Raw genomic sequence first — 23,714 nt, forward strand, 5'->3', positions numbered from 1 at the left:
AGTCAGGAGCTGTTTAACTACAGGCTGAGCAAGTGCAGAATGGTGGTAGAATGTGCATTTGGACATTTAAAAGCGCGCTGGCGCAGTTTACTGACTCGGTTAGACCTCAGTGAAACCAATATTTCCACTGTTATTACTGCTTGCTGTGTGCTCCATAATATCTGTGAGAGTAAGGGGGAGATGTTTATGGCGGGGTGGGAGGTTGAGGCAAATTGCCTGGCTGCTGGTTTCGCACAGCCAGACACCAGGGCGGTTAGAAGAGCACAGGAGGGAGCGGTGCGCATCAGAGAAGCTTTGAAAACCAGTTTCATGACTGGCCAGGCTACGGTGTGAAAGTTCTGTTTGTTTCTCCATGATGAAACCCCCCGCCCCTTGGTTCACTCTACTTCCCTGTATGCTAACCACCCTCCCCATCTCCCTTCGATCACCGCTTGCAGAGGCAATAAAGTCATTGTTGCTTCACATTCATGCATTCTTTATTCATTCATCACACAAATAAGGGGATAACTACCAAGGTAGCCCAGGAGGGGTGGTGGAGGAGAGAAGCACCAGGAGGGGTGGTGGAGGAGGGAAGGACAAGGCCACACAGCACTTTAAAAGTTTAAAACTTTAAAACTTATTGAATGCCAGCCTTCTGTTGCTTGGGCAATCCTCTGGGGTGGGGTGGTTGGAGGCCCCCCCACCGTATTCTTGGGCATCTGGGTGAGGAGGCTATGGAACTTGGGGAAGAGGGCGGTTGGTTACACAGGGGCTGTAGCGGCGGTCTGTGCTCCTGCTGCCTTCCCTGCAGCTCAACCATACGCTGGAGCATATTGGTTTGATCCTCCAGCAGCCTCAGCATTGAATCCTGCCTCCTCTCATCACGCTGCTGGCACATTTGAGCTTCAGCCCTCTCTTTAACCCGCCACCTCTCCTCTCGGTCATATTGTGCTTTCCTTCACTCTGACATTGTCTGCCTCCACGCATTCATCTGTGCTATGTCAGTGTGGGAGGACACCATGAGCTCAGAGAACATTTAATCACGAGTGCATTTTTTTTGCCTTCATCTTCACTCTGGGAAGGAGAAGATCCTGTGATCATTGAAACACATGCAGCCTGTGGAGAAAAAAAAAGACGCAGTGGCATTTAAAAACACACATTTTCTAGAACAATGGCTACACTCTTTCACGGTAAACCATGCTATTAACATTACATACTCAGCACATGTGCTTTCGTTCCAAGGTTGCATTTTGCCTCCCCCCACCACGTGGCTAGCCCCTCACCTGGCTAACAGCGGGGAACATTTCTGTTCAGCCATAGGCAAACAGCCCAGCAAGAACGGGCACCTCTGAATGTCCCCTTAAGAAAAGCACCCTATTTCAACCAGGTGACCGTGAATGATATTACTCTCCTGAGGATAACACAGAGAGCTAAAGAACGGATGTTGTTTGAATGCCAGCAAACATACACTGCAATGCTTTGTTCTACAATGATTCCCGAATACATGCTACTGGCCTGGTGTGGTAAAGTGTCCTACCATGGTGGGTGGAATAAGGCTGCCCTCCCCAGAAACCTTTTTCAAAGACTTTGGGAGTACATCCAGGAGAACCGCAAATGCCAGGGCAAAGTAATCCTTTCACATGCTTGCTTTTAAACCATGTATAGTATTTTAAAAGGTACACTCACCGGAGGTCCCTTCTCCGCTTGGCGGGTCCGGGAGGCAGCCTTGTGTGGGTCCGGGGGGGACTGCCTCCAGGTCCAGGGTGAGAAACAGTTCCTGGCTGTCGGGAAAACCGGTTTCTCCGCTTGCTTGCTGTGAGCTATCTACAACTTCATCATCATCATCTTCCTTGTCCCAAAACCTGCTTCTGTGTTGCCTCCATTTCCATTGAAGGAGGTAAACATTGAAGGCTGGGGTAGTGGTGGCTGAACCCCCTGAAATGGCATGCAGCTCATCATAGAAGCGGCATGTTTGGGGCTCTGACCCGGAGCGGCCGTTTGCCTCTCTGGCTTTCTGGTAGGCTTGCCTCATCTCCTTCAATTTCACGTAGCATTGCTTCGCGTCCCTGTTATGGGCTCTGTCCTTCATGCCCTGGGAGATTTTGACAAATGTTTTGGCATTTTGAAAACTGGAACGGAGTTCTGATAGCACGGATTCCTCTTCCCATACAGCGATCAGATCCCGTACCTCCCGTTCGGTCCATGCTGGAGCTCTTCTGTGATTCTGGGACTCCATCATGGTCACCTCTGCTGATGAGCTCTGCATGGTCACCTCTGCTGATGAGCTCTGGCCAGCGTGGCAAGCTGCAGGTGACCATGCGAACAGGAAATTGAAATTCAAAAGTTTGCAGGCCTTTTGCTGTCTACCTGGTCAGTGCATCTGAGTTGAGAGTGCTGTCCAGAGCGGTCACAATAGAGCACTCTGCGATAGCTCCCGGAGGCCAATACTGTCTAATTGCATCCACAGTACCCCAAATTCGACCCAGCAAGGCTGATTTAAGCACTAATCCACTTGTCAGAGGTGGATTAAGGAAATGGATTTTTAAGAGCCTTTTAAGTTGAGAAAAAGGGGCTTCATCGTGTGGACGGGTGCAGGTTTACATCGATTTAACGATGCTAAATTCGACCTAAACTCCTAGTGTAGACCAGGGCTAAGTCTATGCACAGTTTGCCTTATAACCATTGCTGTACCAATACATTATGGGTCTCCCATAGCATCTCACTCACAGTGTCTTGCACTGGTCTTCAGGGTAGAGACTTTGAGTAACTTCCAAATATGAGGCATTACATTGTGTGACAGTGCACTGAGCCTTGGTGGCTGCAATGGTTTTGATTTCCCATTCACTAAGAGAAGACTTCTATAAAGTTCATAGACTTATGCAGACTTAACTCAGTAGATACTTCCAGGTGGTTTGTGAGATGACTACTATGAAGGGAGAGCAAGATGTTTTGTATTGTAAGCTCAAAGTGGCCTAAGCACTGTCGTCTTGCTTTGGTTTTAGCTTAATGGTCTTACATTTCATTTCATTTACATTTCACCTATGCTTGCTTTCGGGTGAGTTAATGACATTCAGGTACCACCAAGGTAGGTGCCTTAGCAATACCTGAGAGAGACTAATCCCTTGTTGGCCTTACGCCAAAGGTGCATATGTTAATCATGTTTCAATGCAAGATAAAGTGAGGGATAAATGAACATTTCTTCCTTTTGAAGAGTGCCTCCAAACATTTAAATATTTAAAAAAATCCTTAGCTATACAACTTCTCTAATTGACTGAAGAATAATTAGAAATTCCGAAGAAAATGCAAGGCTACATGTGCATAAGCTAGCTGCTCTATTGCATTTTGTGCAGAAAACTCCTGCATAACTTCATCACAAGAATCAAATGGATATCTATAAATGAGGGTGAGGGCAGAATCTCTTATGAAAATATAGGATTTTTGTATGAGAGGTCTGAAAAACGTGAGCAGTACTATCCCAGTGTACAGCATTATCAGTGTAGGATTATAGGGAAAGAGAGTAAGGACTGGCGTACATTATAAAGTTAGTTTGGCTTATGTATGTTGCTCAGGGCTGTGAAAAGTTTCATGTCCTGTGTAGTGTAGTTAAGCCGACCTAAGCCACAGTGTAGACACTGTTAGGTTGATGGAAGAATTCTTCCATCAAATTAGCTACAGCCTCTTGGAGATGTGGATTTACAACAATGATGGAAGAACATCACTTTAAATAAGACTGTTACAAAAGATGGTGAGTGAGGTGCTCTCAGTAGAGGCCAAGAATAGCACTATAACTGGTCTGCAATTTCCAAGGAGCAAAGAGAACATGCTAAACTTCCCACCACGGTGATGTCCTTGGACCCCAGTGGGTGTGGCCCACTAATCTTTGGTATTTTCTGTAGTTAGTAGATTTGTTAAACTTTGAGTCCTGAACTTTTTTTTAAATGTAGTTCTTAGTAATTGTATAATTGTGTATTGCATAGTCTCATGTCTGAACTCATGACATGAAATCTTATTCTAATACGAAAGGGGGCAGAGTCAAAAGGACTCGTATCAACTTCACAGTCTTGGCCACAACTACAAGAAGCGCCTATCTTGTGGCATCCAAGTCTGTATTTATGTGCCTAAATAACTGGCCTGATTTTTGGAAGTTCTGGCATCTAGCATAAAGCTGAAATAATAGAAGCAGGAATGAAACCCAGATCTCGTGTAGAGCATAATCTACCACTTGATCATTAGGCAGAACGTTTTAGAAACTATGAGATATAATCCCACCACTGTTACCAGAGAATCAATAAGCCTAGGACATTTCTCGGAACAGGCTGATTGACTGTGGCCTTGCGAGCACTTATTCCTAGTGCTATGATTAACTTTAGCATAAATAGATAACTTCACAATTGAATAGTGCCAATAAATTCAGATGTGTAAGTGTTTGTAGGAGTGGGGCCCAAACCATTTTGAGACTACCAGGAAGCACTTTCATATCTGATTTGTTTTGGTTTTGTGCCATTGACTTAATTTTTATAAGCCATCACACAGGTAACAAACTGAAAAGTGAAACAGGGTGAGTGTGGAATGGAAAGTGTGAGGAACAGTCTACCCTGCCTAAAAAACATATGCACTACTGTAGGTATATAAACTTGGTATATACAATAGTTAGTGGTGCCCTCAGTTGAATATGAAGTCTTTTAGAAACACTTCCCCTATTAATGATTGCACAATCAAATAAATATACTTTGGGATCTTTCAAAGGTCAACAGCTTAGGAACGTTCAGAGCATTGCATGATTTTTGTTTCTGGAAATGGAAGGAACACTTTTCCCTCGCTCAATATGAAATGAATTTATGAAAATTTAAAAACATCAACACCAGATTTTTGTAAACAAGGCAAAAATACTAGTTGTCATTCTGAATTAGGTATGTGCCAAATTTTGGATCTTCTATCAAAGCAGTTGTTTTTAGAGGGTGGAAGAAGCTTTCCAGATGCTTTTTAACAGGAAAGAACTTTTAATTCACATTTGTATAACTCCTGGGTTCCTACTCTGGGGATCATGATCACCCTCTTGGTCACTATGGCTAGATGGGGGGGACCCTGAAACATTTTTTGGTTCTAATATTGGGTCATGATATGGAAAAGGTGAGAACCAATGGGGTGTAACTCAAACAGCCACATAGGTTTTATAAGACTTTCTAAAAATATTCACTTTTGATTAAGACTAAGCAAGAGAAATTTCAGCTTCAAAGGTATTTTTGGGGAGTTTATAAGTAACTTAAAATGTGGTGAAAGCTCTTGTTATCCGGCATGTTGGGGGAATGGGGGGCGCTGGTAAGTGAAGAATTCTGGTGAACTAAGAGGGAGGGAGTTTATGTGTGGGAGAGGGCTCAGGGCAGGAGGTTGGGATATGAGAGCGGTTTTGGGGTGCCAGATCCAGGGGGCTCTCACCTCGGGTGGATCCTCACAAGCATTGACCTGTTCCTGCTGTTCCCAGGCAGAGGTGTGGCTAGGCGGCTCTGCGTGCTGCGCCTGCCCCACCCTGAGCATGGGCTCTGCAGTTTCCATTGGCCGGTAACCATAAATGTTGACTTTTTTTATTATTCTCCAAAGTTTTTTGGCATTGTTCCACTTAAGCAATTTTGAGAGTCATCTAGAAGGCTTTCAGACAGACAAATAAAATGTAGAGGAGGTATGAGGCTTTCTACACTACAGTAACTGAGCCGGTGTTTGAGCAGATATGGCCACCTTTTGTTAACGCAACTTGCAATCCTATGGAACCCTTGGTATTCTTGGCTTTCTTTTGATATAAAACCAGTAAGTTTTCCACCTTCATTTGATAGAATTTGTGATATTTTCTCACACATTTGACCCTCCCCATAGTTACCAATTCCTCTCTCATCTCCATGTGTGTCTTGCATTGAGCTCTACTTGGGACTCCAACTGAAGAAACTGCACAGTACCGCTTTCCACTTAGCAGAATTTCTCACATGCAGTATCTGATCTCTGTTCTCCTGAGTGTGCACTGGCTGCTGGATAGCTTTGAGTGCAATTCAAGTTTTGGTCGAGATCTACAAAACATTTTCTGGGTTATATTTTGGCTGCTGTTGGAGAGCAGCTGAGGCTCACAATTTAGAAGACTCTCCAGTGAGGAATGCTCAGCTAGAATTCTCTTCCCCCTGCTGGTTTGGTAGTGAGAGTTTGACCTTCAGAGTGTGTTGTAAGGCACATCTGTATAGTTAGGGTTTCTCTCAGGGTCTGGTTTAAGGAATGGTTAGCTTTTGGGAGATGGTCCTGTAGTTCTTATTGCTAACTTTTTTGTTTTTAGTGTGTTTACAAGTGTATATGCTCCAACAGAACACACAAGGTGCATTTGACAAAACTGAGAGCAAGTCATAGGATGGAAAGAACCATCTATCTCTTGTTTTATCTCTGGAAGGCTGCTCAGAATCGTTTCACAAACTTCTGTGATGCTTTTAATTTCTCTCCCAATCTGCTTGCTCGTCGTCCTGAAGCCAACTTGAAAATTTGCTATTTGAGTTAGCTACTGCAGTAAAAATTTTCAGGGAGTTCTTTGCTTCATGTTGTTTAGCCAGTTTTAAATCATGGGGAAAGGCATATGTTTTGGTTTTGTTTTAATATAGGCAGTTTGATGTGTATGATATATTATTGTTCACTCTCCTCCGTTTACTCGCTCATCTCCAAATTCCCCAGCACCTTTACTTAGACATGTTGTCTTCCTAAAATTTCATTGTAACTCAAGTCATTTATTGGGTAGGTCATTGATACATTCCTGGTGACCTAAAAAGTGCCAGGCAAAATCCAGGGTGGATTTCAGATGGACCAGCTTTATAGCAACTGAATTCAAGATTCCTTGGTTTGAATTGTCTAGCTAGTAATCCCCTCTACTTGTTTTTATTTTCCCTTTTTAGGCAGGCTGTCACTGAAAGAGGAAATGCTGGCACAAACAGAAAATGCCTGCGGTAGGGTGGGTGTTGGTCTATCAGGCAGAGCAGAGGAAGAATGGCAGACATCCAAAAAAGCAGAACTTCGTTCTTGCCTTATCACTAAGTCAGCGAATAGAGTTGGCCAGGGATCATGTCATCTTAGAACTGACTCTTAGGATCCTTGTGGCTGAGCAATGGAAAGTTGTTCTTGAGAAAAATGTCCAGTGTTTAACATTAAATTGCCACAAACTTGGCCAGCTACTGTACAACTGCATGTCACATGTGAATGTAAAATAAGATGCTTGAGAAATTTCAGTGAATGCTTTAATGGAATCACTTACGTCCCGTATCAGAACCACAATGTGTCCAAACACTGAAAGAGAACATGTTGGTGCTAGTGAGTTAGAAAACATACTCCAGCTCCCTCATAAAAATGTATAAAACGTTTAAAATTAGACTACATAAAATAATGAAAAAAGGGCATTGTTCTTAAAATAACTGTAGCCGAGTTACATAATTTACATACCTCATGTAATATAAAATGTTACGCTTTAGAGAACCCCACAATAACAATTACCTTAGATTCTAACACCCCCACCCCCGCTTTTTGGAGGTAACATCAATGTAAGCATATTGCATATCAAAGTGTTTAATCAAAAGGGGAAGTTGGCAGTAGTCAGGCTTCTACTTCATAACCTTGCATAGTAAAAGACATAAAATAGTAGCCATTGTCATGGGTAAGAGTTGAGGTTGAAAAGTAAAGTAGTAGTAAGTTTGTGCCTTTATTTTAAAATGTTTTGGATCAGGGTGGTTTTCAGAAAGGTAGTAAATAGAATCTACGGAGTTATTCATGTAATAGTTATCAAAGACAAAGTAGAACTCCCTGTGTGTGTGTGTGTATATATATATATAGGGTGCTACTTTGTCTTCGATAACTATTACAACAAGCCATAACGTACATTCAGTGACCTAATGATGTGAATGATTGACTGTGCTACAGGTGAATGTGCTGTTCCTTCTGTCTCAATATACTGTTTGCTTTGATTTAAAGGGACATTAGTTTGAAAATCTGTTTTGTTTTAAAATTTTCTGTTTGACAGACAAGAAAGGAATGGGCTTGGAAGACCCACCTAGGCTACGTCTACCTTAGAGAATTTACAGGGGCACAGCTGTACTGATGCAGCTGCGGTGCTGCAAGATCCCTTGTGTAACCACTCTAATTATGTTGACGGGAGAGCTCTATCCCATTGCCATAAACTGCTCCCAATGAGTAACGGTAGCTACGCTGGCGGGAGAAGCTCTCCTGCCAACATAGCACTGTGCAGGCTATCACTTATGTCGGCAAAACTTATGTCTCTCAGGGGTGTGAACCCCCCCCTCCCCCGAGCGACATAAGTTTTGCCAACATGAGTGGTAGTGTAGATGTGGCCCTAGTGTTGACTGGAGCCACCTATCAGGCACTGTGCACATGTGTTAAGGTTAGGGGGAGTAGAAAGGCAATCATAAACTCTGCCTCTTGTTCCTCAACCTTGTTGTAGATACTTATTCTCTCTCTCCAGAAGAGCTTAGTCGCCACGTGCATAATAAATCTGATTGATTTGCATTTACACCAATGTAAAATTGGAATTAGGCTTAACCTGACCCTTCAACAAGGGTAAGGACTATCTTGTGGTATATGTGGTTAGGATATGGACTTCCCTGTCAGCTGCAGAATGATAACGTCTATTTTGTAGCCCATGTAACAATTGTTGGATGGTAACCACTTTAGATAACTGCCAGTTTTGAACAGCTGATCAAGGATATTGCTCCCTTAAGTTGTCTAGTGATGAGTGCTGATAATTCCTTTTTTGTCTTATTGGAATGGCAGCAAAATGCCATCCAGTAGGAGACTCTTCTCTCAACTGTCTGATATCCATAGCCGAAATTGTAATTATTCATTTATGCTATTCTCATTATGTGTTCTGTCAAAAACATTCCCATTGGAGTTTAGCTATTTTTTTGTTTCTTTGCATTATCTTTTTATCTTAAGGAACAATCCTAGTAGCTATACTTTTCTTCACAGTAGGCAAGTGATATAGGCCAAAGGTGGGATAAATTATTATTAAATAATACAATCTCTGAAATGTTAAGGAGTTTATATTGACAGCTCAGTTATTCAGTAAATAGAGTATCTTACTGACAACATTTAATGCCAGAATATCCCTCCAAGAAGAATTACTTATCAGTCTGACAAGCCCTGCTACATAGGCATTTGTAAGGTTTTCTCTTTTCATTTTGGTTACAAACACTGCTTGGTAACATGCAGCTCAGAGTAGTTGAAATGTTCTTAATGTTACATATAATCAGTTAATCTGGGTTGTGCTACAGGTCAGCAACAGTGAATAGGGTAGTAAAATATATCAAACCAATATGGTCCTCCACTGGTTGCCAAATTTAAATACCTCTTTGCTGCTTAATTTCTCAATAACCTTGAACCACATTCCTTATTTAAAAGAACATTTCAGACACCCACCCATTCAGCAAACTGATCTAGACTATATGTGCACTTGGAACATAAGTGTTGATCATAATATGGCAAACCTATTTCTAAAGCATCCGGTTCACAGAATAATGGAACAGAGAAGGGCCCAGCAGGCCACATTATCGCAGAATGAGGGTTGTGGGTGTCAGAACAGGAGCTCTGGGTGTCAGGACCAGCCCCTGAATGCTGAAGCAGCAGGGCAGTGGTGAGATCTAGCTAGCTCCTTAATCAGCTGAATAGTTTCAGAGAGGGCCTAGTTTCTGAAAACCTTCAGGTAAGGTTCACTCATATTCAAGAGCTAAAACATCTTATTTTTAATGGGCGACACTTATTTCCACTTTCCTATAATAGCTAAATGTTTCAGCAGAATTTATTAAATAGCTTAGTAGGAGCTTTGTGAAAGTACTAAAATAAATAATATAAAATCATCACTGCAGGGATACTCAAAAGTCCTTTAAAGCAGTCATGCAAAGGGCTTTTTTTAAAATCTGAGTTTGTGCTCTTTTTGTTGGCTGCTATATGAAAGGCTAGAAGGGTTAAAATCAATATTAAAACAATGCTCAGAAATATCAGGAACATCAAGTCATGTCGTCTTGAGCTTTTTTTTGGAGGTGGTGTCAGATGTATGTTGGTTGTGAGCATTTTAATTGACAAGATAGGACTGTTGAAAATTCAGCACAGATATTCTTCTGACCTACAGCTTTATCATCCTGAGAAGCTGTCCAGGAGCCACATCAGGTTTTCTGCACGAGTTTGGCCCTTGCAGGAGTCAGAGCAGGCTGGAGGCTACTCTAACTTATTCCAGTGAAGGATTGGCATGGTGTAGCAGAGCTCCTCTGTGGCATGCCCACTACATCAGGAGTGGTGGGGTAGCTGGTTGAGGAGCTATCTGTCATCTTTATGACAGAGGGGAGTTCACCTCTGTTAGCACTTTACAGCCATAATCCATCTCCTTTGCACTAGCCCCTTCGATGAATTGGCTGCTAAAGACTTGATGTTTTAAAGGGATTAATAATGATGATAAATGGAGGACTTTTCGTCAGGCCATCAGGTAGAATTTAGCTAGCCCAGTTGTGGCTGAAAATCTTATTGGTTTGGCTTTGGCAAAATACATTGCTCTGTCCATTTTAGAGGGTTTGTGTTTACTTTGCCCAACTAACCAGTATATCTGTTTTCCTTGTGTGAAGTCTTGGCAGAAGGGCCAAAGAGTACATTGCCATGGAATTTTTTTCTTAAACTTTCTCAGCAGTGCTGACAAAGGTGGGAGATTCTCTTATTCTACTGGTTTCAGAGTAGCAGCCCTGTTAGTCTGTATTTGCAAAAGGAAAAGGAGTACTTGTGGCACCTTAGAGACTAACAAATTTATTTGAGCATAAGCTTTCGTTAGCTACAGCTCACTTCATCAAATGCATCCGATGAACTGAGCTGTAGCTCACGAAAGCTTATGCTCAAATAAATTTGTTAGTCTCTAAGGTGCCACAAGTACTCCTTCTCATTCTACTGAATGCTATGGCTAAAATTTTCAAACTTGAATGTTTAAATCTAGGCACCTAAATAAAAGTGGACTGATTTTTTTTTTTTCAGAAATGGTGAGTACCTCCTGCTCACACCCAATACCTCAGTTCTGTTTATGTACACATAATTAGGTATTTAGATGCACAGTTTTGAGCTGTAAATCCAAAAACTTTGGTATTTATTTGTGGCCTTTTGTCTGTGCAGACTGAGGTGGGTGAGTGGGAAGTCTAGACGCTTTCCCTCAAGGTCAAAGTTGTCTCACAGCTTGTTTTTGGTTTTGGCAAACTCACCTAAATGATGTAAAAGAAATGACGCATTTCTGGCAGAAATCCATAGGAAACTTCTCCGAAGGATAGCAGTGTGGCTTTCAAAATTGTTAGGTGTTGGTTGTGTATTGAAATGATTACCTGCTTCGAATTCTTAAACGATGGCTTTGTCTACACTACACAGCTTTTAGCGACACAGCTGTGTTGTCACAGCCCTGCCGGTAAAAGTTACGCAGTGTAGCTGCTGTTTGTTGGGTCTCCTGCTGACAAAAAACTTCCACCTACAACAAGTGGCGTTTGCGTTGACAAAGCGCTGTTCACACTGGCACCTGTCACGGCAAAACTTGTGTCTTTCGGGCGGGGCAGGGTGGAAACACCTGTGAAAGACAAAAGTTTTGTCGTTCAGTTGCCAGTGTAGACAAAGCCTAAGGAAAGTCTGAGGGGTCGGGAATTTGGATAACAGAACCAAAGTTATATGGGGATCTTGTTGTATGCTTGCTAGCTTTCCATGTTTGTTCAACTGGGAGATTCATCCTTATTGTAGTATGTGATGGTGTGATTGCTACCAAAAAGATTTTTAAAAAATGTATGGGGACACAGAGGTCCAAAGCTTGAGTCAGGGGCATGTTACTATGATGATGATCATAGTTCATTTTGGTGAAATGAATCGATTTTGTTTTTTTTAACAAGAATTCAAGGTATTAAAAAGTGCTTAAATTTTTATGTTTAAAGAGTCCACCTGCATCTGGTTCTTGAATTGTTAGATGTAGTTGTGAAGGAAGATCATTCTGTGCTCTGTGGTGTATTCCTGACACCAGTGTGTAATTCTGTTTTTAACTAGGTTTTCTGTGATTTAACCTACAGGCAGGAAAGGGTAAACTCTACAATCACTAATGGGTGTAGAAGCACTTCTGCTAGAAGTATTTTTAGGTAGGAATTATGAACTCATCGTGGAAGAAACTCCAGGTACTGGTATCTAGGTGGCGCACACATACATTTTCCTATCATTGTTAATCAGTTAAAGATACATTGATGGAAGAAGATCCCAGTGTGAAGCCAAAGATTAGGCGTGGAGAGGATGAAATGGAAAGTTTATGGTTCTTTACAGTTCCACCATCTCAATTTATTAATCTGTCTCTCTCTCCCTCACCCCCACTCCCTTTCTGCATGTGTATCTTGAACTGTGGAGGACACTGAGGCTGGAGTGGGTGATGTTACACCCCATATTCTTCATACAAATATGGTTATGATACAAATATGGCATAACTAAGATATACTTTATGCAAGTTTCAGAGTAACAGCCGTGTTAGTCTGTATTCGCAAAAAGAAAAGGAGGACTTGTGGCACCTTAGAGACTAACCAATTTATTAGAGCATAAGCTTTCGTGAGCTACAGCTCACTTCTTCAGATGCATATCGTGGAAACTGCAGCAGGCTTTATATATACACAGAGAATATGAAACAATACCTATTCCCACCCCACTGTCCTGCTGGTAATAGCTTATCTAAAGTGATTTCCAGCACAAATCCAGGTTTTCTCACCCTCCACCCCCCCACACAAATTCACTCTCCTGCTGGTGATAGCCCATCCAAAGTGATAACTCTTTACACAATGTGCATGACAATTAAGCTGGGCTATTTCCTGCATAAATCCAGGTTCTCACATCCCCCCCACCCCCATACACACACAAACTCACTCTCCTGCTGGTAATAGCTCATCCAAACTGACCACTCTTCAAGTTAAAATCCAAGTTAAACCAGAACATCTGGGGGGGGGGGTAGGAAAAAACAAGAGGAAACAGGCTACCTTGCATAATGACTTAGCCACTCCAAGTCTCTATTTAAGCCTAAATTAATAGTATCCAATTTGCAAATGAATTCCAATTCAGCAGTTTCTCGCTGGAGTCTGGATTTGAAGTTTTTTTGTTTTAAGATAGCGACCTTCATGTCTGTGATCGCGTGACCAGAGAGATTGAAGTGTTCTCCGACTGGTTTATGAATGTTATAATTCTTGACATCTGATTTGTGTCCATTTATTCTTTTACGTAGAGACTGTCCAGTTTGACCAATGTACATGGCAGAGGGGCATTGCTGGCACATGATGGCATATATCACATTGGTGGATGTGCAGGTGAACGAGCCTCTGATAGTGTGGCTGATGTTATTAGGCCCTGTGATGGTGTCCCCTGAATAGATATGTGGGCACAGTTGGCAACGGGCTTTGTTGCAAGGATAAGTTCCTGGGTTAGTGGTTCTGTTGTGTGGTATGTGGTTGTTGGTGAGTAATTGCTTCAGGTTGCGGGGCTGTCTGTAGGCAAGGACTGGCCTGTCTCCCAAGATTTGTGAGAGTGTTGGGTCATCCTTTAGGATAGGTTGTAGATCCTTAATAATGCGTTGGAGGGGTTTTAGTTGGGGGCTGAAGGTGACGGCTAGTGGCGTTCTGTTATTTTCTTTGTTAGGCCTGTCCTGTAGTAGGTAACTTCAAGATATTGTTGGAAAGGTTATGATTTACTGAATGTGATTATCCAATTTGTATGCATGTATCATTTCTGTATCTGAAGTTAGCAATATTGACTTTGTAACAATTACACCTGTGTGTACACTTGGGAAAACGCCCATCAGACAGTAAGCAATCATCCTGAATGAAGCATTTAAGAAGGACAGCAGAACTCTGAAGATACTAATCTCATACTTTTCTGAGGAGTTTCCTGGGATGCTACTCTGATACCACAAGGTCAGGTGATGATGTCACCTGATGCAAAATACTGCCTTGGACGCTGCTGGTACTTTTCCTCTGTAGAGGGATGGGGATCTATCAAAGGCTTCCTGCCTTAGGTAAATCCCTTTTAAGGCTGGGGAGGAGGTTAATGTGGACTCTCCTCCATTGCCTATCCAAGAAGAAAGACTGCTGAAAGTACCTGAGGGGAAAGGCAGGAGTGAGTCCAGACTGAGACAGGGGTCCAGACTGTAAGAAGAGATAACTGGAACTGTAAGCTACAGAAATTCTGCATCCTGCCTAATTCAAGATCTTGGGTGAGAAATTACATTTTGTAACCTGTTCCTTTAGTGAATCAAGCTTAGTTTGCGTGTTTTGTTTTATTTGCTTAGTAATCTGCTTTGTTCTCTTTGCTATCCCCTATATTCACTTAAAATCTGTCTTTTGTAATTAATAAACATTTCTTGTTTATAACATAACCCTGTTTGTGCAATCCATATCTTTGGGGCGGGGGAGGAAGGGGAGAGGTAAGAAGCTGTGCATATCTCTCTTCACATTGAGGGACAGGGTGAATTTTTATGAGCTTGCGCTGTGCAGATTTTTCTGTACAGCGCAAGACAATATACCTTTTAGGTCTGCATTCCAAGGGAGGTGGGCACCCAAGTACTGGGGCAAATCCCTTAAGCTGAATCTTCCCAGAGCTGATCTCAGTGTCTGTGTCTTTCTGCAGCTGGGTGTGGCCCTGCCTTTGTGTGTGCTAGAGGAGGTTTAAGAGACTGGCTCAGCAAGACAGGGTAAAGGGGGCCCAGGCAGGCTCAGTGGTATCCCAGTACATCAGGTGTCCCCTTACAGTTGGACAACCTGTCACAGTGGTATAAACACTCTGCTTGGCAATGGAAAGGCTGTCTTAATGGACATGAGTGAATGAGGTGGTGATTTGTGTAGTTTAACGGAATCATCAGATATAAAACAGAATTTCTAGGCAAAAAATAATAGCCTGTTTATTACCAAACAAGATACAAGTTGGCTATATGCAATTCTCATTGTTTTTGTGCAACAGATGTATGCAGATATATTGCCAGGGTTCCCATGACTAAACTTTGCTGTGTCCAAGTTAAATCTGTTTTCTCCATGCACATTATGCAAACTTTAAACTTAATAGTGTGTGTTTTGTTTTTGGTGCAAATCTGTGATTAACATTTCTTGAACCAAACTTTCAAAGAAGTGTCAATTTTGCAAATAGAACTGTACATGCACTGTTATTTTCAGGCACATAATAAAATCTATGTGCATAGGAGGCAATTGAACATTCATATGAGTGTGTACAAAATCAGATGTACAACGTTTGAAGTGAGGTTCTGAAAAACTGGCCCCTTGTTTACTTAAAAAAAAATTGGTCAAAAGAACTCTTTATTGTGAGGTCCCTCTTATGTATAAATCACTTAATGCAGTACATACAATTAGACATTTAATATTTCCACATGTCTGAGTTAAGCATTGACTCTTTCTTTTCTTCCTTCTCTCAGTTGACTATATCGTGGAGTATGACTATGATGCCATACATGATGATGAGTTAACAATTCGAGTTGGAGAAATCATCAGAAATGTGAAAAAACTAGAAGAGGAAGGATGGTTAGAAGGGGAGCTAAATGGAAAAAGGGGCATGTTCCCTGACAATTTTGTTAAGGTAAGTGACTTGTGTTAATTTCAGTCTATTGCTACCATCACATTGCTGCTCATTTATTATTTAAATAATATATTAATTGAAATTGCATAGCATTTACATTGGTATCAAGATAAATTTTTGTGGACATTTTACGTGGATTTTTTTACTGATCTAATTCTTCAGTGTTTTTTAAAAATGCTTTTCATGTTTCAGAATAAAGTTAAAAGTAATAATGGTGCTGTCTATTCACTTTCACTTCAGCAATTTTACATCTGTATATTTCTTTTTCCAATTGTGCCCATTTTCTGTTGTTTGTACTTGGGGCATTGCTGTGACAACGTAATTAAATAAAACATAAATATATTACTGTGAAATTTTTTAAAAAGAAGCTTTACTTTTATTTTTAGCCTTGAGGGGAAAAGAGGAATGCCTAATTTTAGCCTGAGTCCAAATGGTTTTTGCTTGCTTCTTACAAAGTACTTTGTACCTCCAGTAGGATGACTGATAAATCCAGTGTCAAACACTCAACTGTTCCAATATGGTACATTACATCACTTATATTCCATGTCGTGGTCTTGATCTTTAATGTATGTTGGTTCCTAATGCACTTTTGAAATTTGAAGATTGTCTAATCTGCTAGCTGTTTACTTGCCTGGTTCAGATCAGAGCATTCCTTGCTGAGAAGTGACACTTCATTTTGTGCTTTCTGATTTTTGACTGTCTCTGTAGGATTCTTTGGTTTAATCTTTCCAGTTTTAGAAATTATGATAAGAGAGTTTAGACAAGATTCTTTTCTTACTGTCTTGTGAAGTATAATTTATATTTAGTTTCTTTAAAAAACAGAACTCGGTGCAGACTTGTAATATGCCGATCACTATGTTTTGGTGTCTTAAAATTTAACAGGAAACTAGTTTAGTGTTTAAGTTAATTAAATATCTTAAACTTTGGTAAATTTTTCTATTTTGATTTGTTGTTGAAATAGCAAAATGATTGGCAATTCCACACTTTATGCTGAGAGGAATTTTCAAAATATTCCTCTTGAGATAATTTAGTTATTTAGTAGTGGTCTTTTTTTTTTTTTCCTCCTGTTTTTTTTTTTTTTTTTATTGAGAGATAAAGGAAAATGCAAAAAACTACAACAAACACAATGAGCTGCTATAATTCCAGTTTGCAATATCACTTTGGCCCAACATATTTTCTGTAAGTACAGATGGATACCTTACAGAGATTTGTTTTTATTATATAATACAATTCTTTGAATTTACAGCACTTAGTAAACATTAGTGAGTTTTTTTATTCCTTCCTATAGAGGTGGTGTGAAACTATTACAATTGTTATATATATGAGGTATCTGAGTGACTTCTCTAATGACATACAGGAAGACAGTGGCAGAGATAGGAATAGAAACCAGGTGTCTGACTGGTCTTGTGGCTAAACCACAATACCATCTTTCTTACTAACTGCAAAGCAGAGGTGACTAGGGTTGGTTTGGGTCTATGGTTACGTCAACAGATTCATTTTTTTTACTACTGTGTGTGTGTGTGGTTTGGCTTTAAATAGGTGTTTTCATTTGGTTTGTGGATGGAGTTTTTGTTCCGAATATGTTCACTGTACCTCTGCGATGAAACATTTGATATGGCTGCTTTAGGACACTGAATAATCTCTCAGCTGGATTTTGTTGGACTAGAAACAGATTTTTGAAATCAAATTAGTATTTGTCTGCTTAGTTCTATATATTTATGTATATAACTTATGCTGGTGCCTGTGTAGATAGAATTAGTGTTCTGAATTAGGAATGGACTTCAGTGATACGGTTTCACTGTTTGGAGACCTTGGGTATTTGACAAAGTGGGAGGGAAGTTGATGGAGGAATTCCTTCCAACCCAGTTTACTGTTTTCAGGTGGTGTATGGAGATATTTTGCCTGAGTATTATAGATAGATAAACGCTCAGTTTCTAGGGCAATCAGTAAGGCTGCTTTCATGAATTCTTCCATTTATTCACAGAATGTATTGGCACAGGCTACACAAACTTTACTATTCTGCGTCTCCCCTGGAGGGGACTATTTCTCCATAATGATTAGAAGGGGAATTTTAGTCTTCGTGGCTCATATACCCCTTCGTCTCCTTGTGGAGGTTACCAACAAAGGTACTGCCTCACAAAGTGGGATGGCCCTTTAAGGGAGCTGGCCTTAGTCCAAATTGTGACTAATTTGCTACATCCCATGTGATGGATAATGGGTTTGAGGCTAAAGAAGAGGTGATAGACTATAGGTCATCTGGTCATCAGATAAGAAAGCCAGCCAACAGTTCAGTTTGTTAGTGAGACCTGCAGGGAGCAGGAAGGCACCTGCAAGAGACCCAAACTCAAACCTATGGTCAGAGAAAAGGACTGTCCGTATACCAAGTAGGTAGAAGACCTAAAGGTGCCTGTTGTGTGGGCAGGGGTGGCGACCTTATGAGGAAGAGACTTAGGCCAGGTCTACACTACAGGGTTAAGTCAACCTAAGTTATACAACTCCAGCTAGGTGAATAATGTAGTTGGAGTTGACGTAGCTTAGGTCGACTTATTGCGGTATCTACACCACGCTGGGTCAACGGGAGAAACTCTCCTCTGGACTTACCTTATGCATCTCGTTCTGGTGGAGTACCGGAGTTGACTGGTGAGCAATCTGTGATCGATTTAGCGGGTCTTCACTAGATCTACTAAATCGACCCCTGGTGGATCAATCACTGCAGAGTCGATTCATGGTAAATGTAGACATGCCCTTTGTAGTGGCTAGGTAAGAGGACCTGGCTTAGCTGCGTAGATTTGTATTGGATTGTTTAGGTTTTGAACAATAAACCTATCCTTGAAGAAAGAGTAAATTCTACTTCTTTGGGAGCTTTATTTGATGCTTTATATGGACCACTTATGATTTTTTCAGTGTATATACGTTGGATGGAGCCAGTCATATAACCCACTGTACAGGTATTGTATAGTAACTCTGTCATTACTGACCTAGGATGGATTAGGATTTGAAGACAAGAGCTGTATATAACACCCTCACCCAATCGCTTGCCCTTGTTGTATAAGATGTTCTAATATACAGTAACGAGAGGCTGTCGAGCTTTGTAAAGAAGCTCTGATAAAACCAGACAGCTTTTCAGTACATTTTCAAATGCTTGCTGCTTTTAGACAAATTATACATAATTTACCAAAAACCCTCATCTGCATCAAAACATCTGGAAAAAGATGGGGGGAAAAATTGGTCCAGGCTTGCTGGCTGTTACCAATTTTGTCAGTGTACTTGTCTGTCTCTTATTAATCATGTCAAATAGGGAAATAATCCTCTTGCCTGGAAGCCAAGGACAATTCACAGCTGCTGCCAGGCTTCTTGCCTGCCTGAAGGACAATCAAAATGTCAATCAGAGGATTATGGTGTATAGCTCCTTGATGTGTTGGATGCCCCAGATCCTGGTTGTATCAGCATCACAGCTGAAACAGATCATGTTTTTTCCTTCTGTGCTCTGTTATGAGATAGGAGTGGCACAAATGTGTCGCTAAATCTACCATAGCCCAAATTCTTTCTAACTAATTACAGCTTTTCGTCAAAGCTTAAGCAAGTGGCCTGAAAAAGTGATATTGGGACTTGTTCAGTATCTGTGAAAATCATTTAACTGATTTCGGTGCCCAGCTTTGTGCACCTGTGTTTGGAAAATATTGCTTGGTGCAAATAAACGTAATTACTATTTTTGGTCTTTGTCAAAGAGCGGTATTTTTATAGTTTTTAAGTGGGTTTAATCTTATTTAGGGTCATTTAGAACCCCAAAGGAATTCTGGTAAACTAATCTGGTTAGTCTAGTGGGGAGTAGCATTTGGATTGTTAATATTTTTGTGGGGTATTTAAACTCATTAATCTCACAGAATACTAGGTTTGTGTGAGATCTAGACTAATAGATGGCTCTCTGCTATTAAAGCTGTAGTAAAGAGAGCACAGGTTAGCTGACACATCCTATTTGCAGAGTTATAAGATTAGTGACAGTATTGCACAAACAAGGAAGTGAATAATTATGTTAATTTCAAATGTCAATGCAAACAGAGAAAAAAAATGTTGAAAGTGTATTTCATGGATGGTACAGTGATGATGACACGGAGAGTGCCCTTGCATATGCTGTCAGCAATTATGCAAGGATCTCTGTTGCTCCTAGCACAGTCACAGTTTTCCTCTTGCACCTGCACAATACTTATATATGCAGGTAAACATCCTGAAGAAGGGCAGAAGTCCAGGTGAGCTCAGTGATGCCTGGCCACTAGAGTGCCAGCTGGTAATAGTCACTCCCTGCAGGTTTGACTCCTGTTTTGGCCACACTTCCCTGACACTGCGTGCTTGTGTTGCTGGCTTGTTTCCATGCAATAACATTATTTTGTGTATGAGGAAGAGAGCACAGGATTATCAGCTGGCCCTGTTGGGGGAAGCTGGGCTGCCTACGGAGCCTGCATAGTGTAATAAGATAGTAAAATCTGTGTGCCAGTGTTGCATGCAGGACCACCATAAAAAATAGATACAGGCAAAAATGTTTGGCTGACGAAAAAGGGCAATTTGATCCAGGAAACACATTTTGGAGCCTGTGAGGTATTGCAAATGCTGGGTGTTAAAAGGAGAACTGAAATAATGTGGGAATCTTAGTGATCTTAGAACTAAAGAAGAGTACGGGTGGCTGAATAATGTGTTGCGATCCAGTACACAAGTTTACTTAAACACGGTAGGTAGGAGTTACTAAACGTTTTAGCTGTAGATTTTAAAAGAAATCTTTTTTGTTTCTCATTCATTATGGAGTAGTGATGTATTCCACAAAGTGCAGTGAAAGTGATCTTTAGGTACACTTCACCTCCTTTTGTCTTTAATCACATGTAATAAGGTGCAGCTCCATAATCCTTTAAATATCCTACAAAGGGTTTATATACGGCTTGTTGACACAGGCTGCACTTTTGTTTGTGTATGATATTGCGTAATTCCTTTAGAGGCACATGGCTTTCCGACTTCAAAAAATGTTAGGAACCTCTTATTTGGACATTCTTAAGCAGTATATTGTTACTTCGTTTTGTTTTTCCTGACCATTGGGTCTACTGTTTACTCCAGACATACCTTTTTTTCATGATAGTTATTTAAAATTGAGAACTCTCTAAACTCCTTTGAGACACTCAACTTGAACTCTGATAGGTTTTGTATGTTCTGTTTTTAAATCAAATAATAAATGTACCCCTGTCCATTTTTTTGGTTTTAGAATCATATTTTCCTATTTAAAAACACCTAGTTGTGTTGTGGAAGACCTACCTACGCACCCATGGAAACGTATTGTACAGGGAAAGAAGTGACACCATGCATTTAACAATATGGTACATGCAGAAAATGGGGGGGGGGAGGATTTGGGGGGATCTTTATTCTCCAGTTTCTTTCAGGTGTTACTTATAACAATAGTAGGTTAAAAATTTGACAAATTATTTATATATAATATTTTATTTTATCTGGGGTTCCTTCCAGAATCTGGAAATTCCTGAGATTTGATTAGTTTATTGTGCACTTATCTGGTCAAGCAGCAAGAATATTATTTTTCAAAAAATCTTTTGACTATAGAAAGAGTTGCCCAATACTTAAAATATAGCAAGGCAAAAGAGCCTCAGATTTTACTTATATTAATCTCTGAATTAAATGATTGCTAATTTTCATATGTTAGTAGTAGAACTAGTTTGATCATTTGCTCAAGGCAGTCGTCTGAGGGAGGAGCAACAGATGGATTTATTAGCAGTTTCTGTGAGTTAAGGTAGACAAGCTTATTGAACAGATGGAGGCGATACTTTGGCTATATAAACATACTACCTTTTTGAGTGTATCTCTGGTATGCACCATTTCGCTCTGGTAGCTCACTCTGGAGGACAAATCTGCAGCAGAACTATGTTGGAGAAGAGAATTTTTTTTTTTCCTGCACAGGTGCATGCAGCTGCCTTTACAAACTTAGAACTGAGCCAGGAACCTTTTCAGGTTAATACATGAACTTTGCTCAGTACAGCATTTTTCTTCCTGCCTCAAAACAAAAAAACAAACATTGGGTGTGTTCAAGCAAATATGCCTTTGGAAACGGTAAACTCATTTATTTCTTTATCTCAGTGCTCTTGGAATGAAATATTTAAAAACTTTCACATTAGGGAGTGTCAGGAGTGATTAACTATGTAGTTGTGTTTCAGAGTAGCAGCCGTGTTAGTCTGTATCCGCAAAAAGAAAAGGAGTACTTGTGGCACCTTAGAGACCAACAAATTTATTTGAGCATAAGTCTCTAAGGTGCCACAAGTACTCCTTTTCTTTTTATGTAGTTGTGGAGTCATTCCAGCTTAAACATTTGGTTTAATTCACTTAGCAGTCAAAATACTGTACTCAGTGTAGTCCTAGGAAGTGTTTTTGTGTTAGATATCTGGGGCTCTGGGATGTTTGTTCTAAAAAATATTTGTTAGGTTTCTTTGTATTTTATTTTGCATTGGGTTAATTCACCTTCTTTGCAATATATTTGCACACTTAAGAATTATACTGAACTGTGATATCTGTCTGAAGGATATTTATTGATATTTCTAGAGACATGGTAACATTTCTTCCCTCATTTTGTGATCTGGAAGTTTACTAGCATTTTCCTTTGTTTAAAATAAGTGTCTTTGTGAGACGAAGCTGTATTTTGTGGCATTTTAACTAAACCTTCATTGATGGTATTTTATTAAATATGACGAAGAACATGCTGTTAGTGAGTACAAAGAAGAAGTCTTAGCTGAGAAGTGTTTTCAAATGTAATGTCTCCTCCGTAAATCTCTTCTTTAAAAAGAGAAAATTGAATTTACCCAGGGCTTGAAACAGGAAGTCTGGGATCAAGAGGACTTTTTATGAACATGCTGGACCAGAGATATTGTTTTCTGTTAATGTTAAATACTAGAGCAAACACTTTTTAAAAAATAAGGTGCCTTCTCGGCCTGGTATAAAAATTTTTTATTTTTATATTCCTATTTGCTACAAAGATTTTTAACGTATCCAGAAGCAAAAAGAATCCCCAGAGGAATTCCCTAATTATTTTATTAAAAATCTATCTTGGGACACAGAGGAATTTACAGTAAAGGAGCTTTCCTCAGTGACCAGAGGAGCACAGGAATCTTATAATTCCAATTGGAATTTTTCATGATGACATCTGTATGACTCACACACGGAGAGTATGTGTCTAACTGATTTTTTTTCATGGTTTAAGGTGTGAAGGGACATTAGATCGTCTATTCTGACCTCCTGTATGTCATAGGTAGGGCCCTTTGTTTTCGTTTTTTTTTTTTTTTCCCCGGGAATTTATCGGTGTGTGTTACCACAACAAAACAGGTGAAAATCAGTGCAAAAAACGTAATTATTTTTCTGGGTAAATATTAGGGTTTATTTTGGTGGAAGGAAAGAGGGGGAAAAGTATTCAGTAGATCAATGTTTTGAATTCCGTTCATCAGTGTGGTTTGCTGCAGAACTAAAACAGAACTCAAAACACAATTCCACTTCTGAGTTTAAGAAAACCATACATCTCAAATCCCCAAATAAAACTTTTCATTTGAATAAACAATTTACTGTTGTAGACTTAAAACTTTTAGTTTATAAATATTTACATTTAATAATCGAGCCACACTATTTGCATCATGTAAACTCAACTTCATCCTTTTCTCCTTTTTTTGTTTTTTAAAACTTTTGAATACTTCCTTGTGTTCTGAAACATATTCTGAGACAAATATTTGTTTTCTTCCCATTTTAATGTGTTACATATTTGAACAAATTGAAATGTGTATGTGGTGGGTGTGAGATTCATCAGTACGTTCAGATTCGCACGCACTTCAGAGCTTGCATGCGTGCCTGTTTGTTGTGTGTATCTTCTAGACTTATACATAGCCTTAATGCAAGAGGCATCTTTGCATATACACAGACGTTTTATCGTATTACATATATCATGCAATGTACTGTATTTTCCTAATAAAACAAGTCTTTTTAATATGTTTGATACAAAAGGTGGGTGAAAATCAGAAAAAAAACTGAATTAATACTTTTTGTAAAACCTGGGAATTTTCCTGTAAAAATTG

General features: G+C 40.1%; 1 protein-coding gene across 4 annotated transcripts in view; it reads left to right on the forward strand.

The window, feature by feature from the left end:
• The window catches only part of CD2AP (CD2 associated protein), a 158,567-nt gene that overhangs the window by 17,869 nt on the left and 116,984 nt on the right, over positions 1-23,714 (forward strand). The window contains exon 2 of one of the 4 annotated variants that reach the window (XM_073335811.1): positions 15,455-15,615. The exons of 2 other annotated variants lie outside the window; for them this stretch is intronic. In XM_073335811.1, the coding sequence (XP_073191912.1) occupies positions 15,455-15,615 (161 nt within the window). Of the gene's footprint in view, positions 1-15,454; positions 15,616-21,645; positions 21,715-23,714 lie in introns of those variants that run through there. One more of the 4 variants, XM_073335812.1, reaches the window with a different exon arrangement.

The sequence above is a fragment of the Lepidochelys kempii genome, chromosome 3 (genome assembly GCF_965140265.1).
Source record: "Lepidochelys kempii isolate rLepKem1 chromosome 3, rLepKem1.hap2, whole genome shotgun sequence".
Lineage (NCBI taxonomy): Eukaryota > Metazoa > Chordata > Testudines > Cheloniidae > Lepidochelys > Lepidochelys kempii.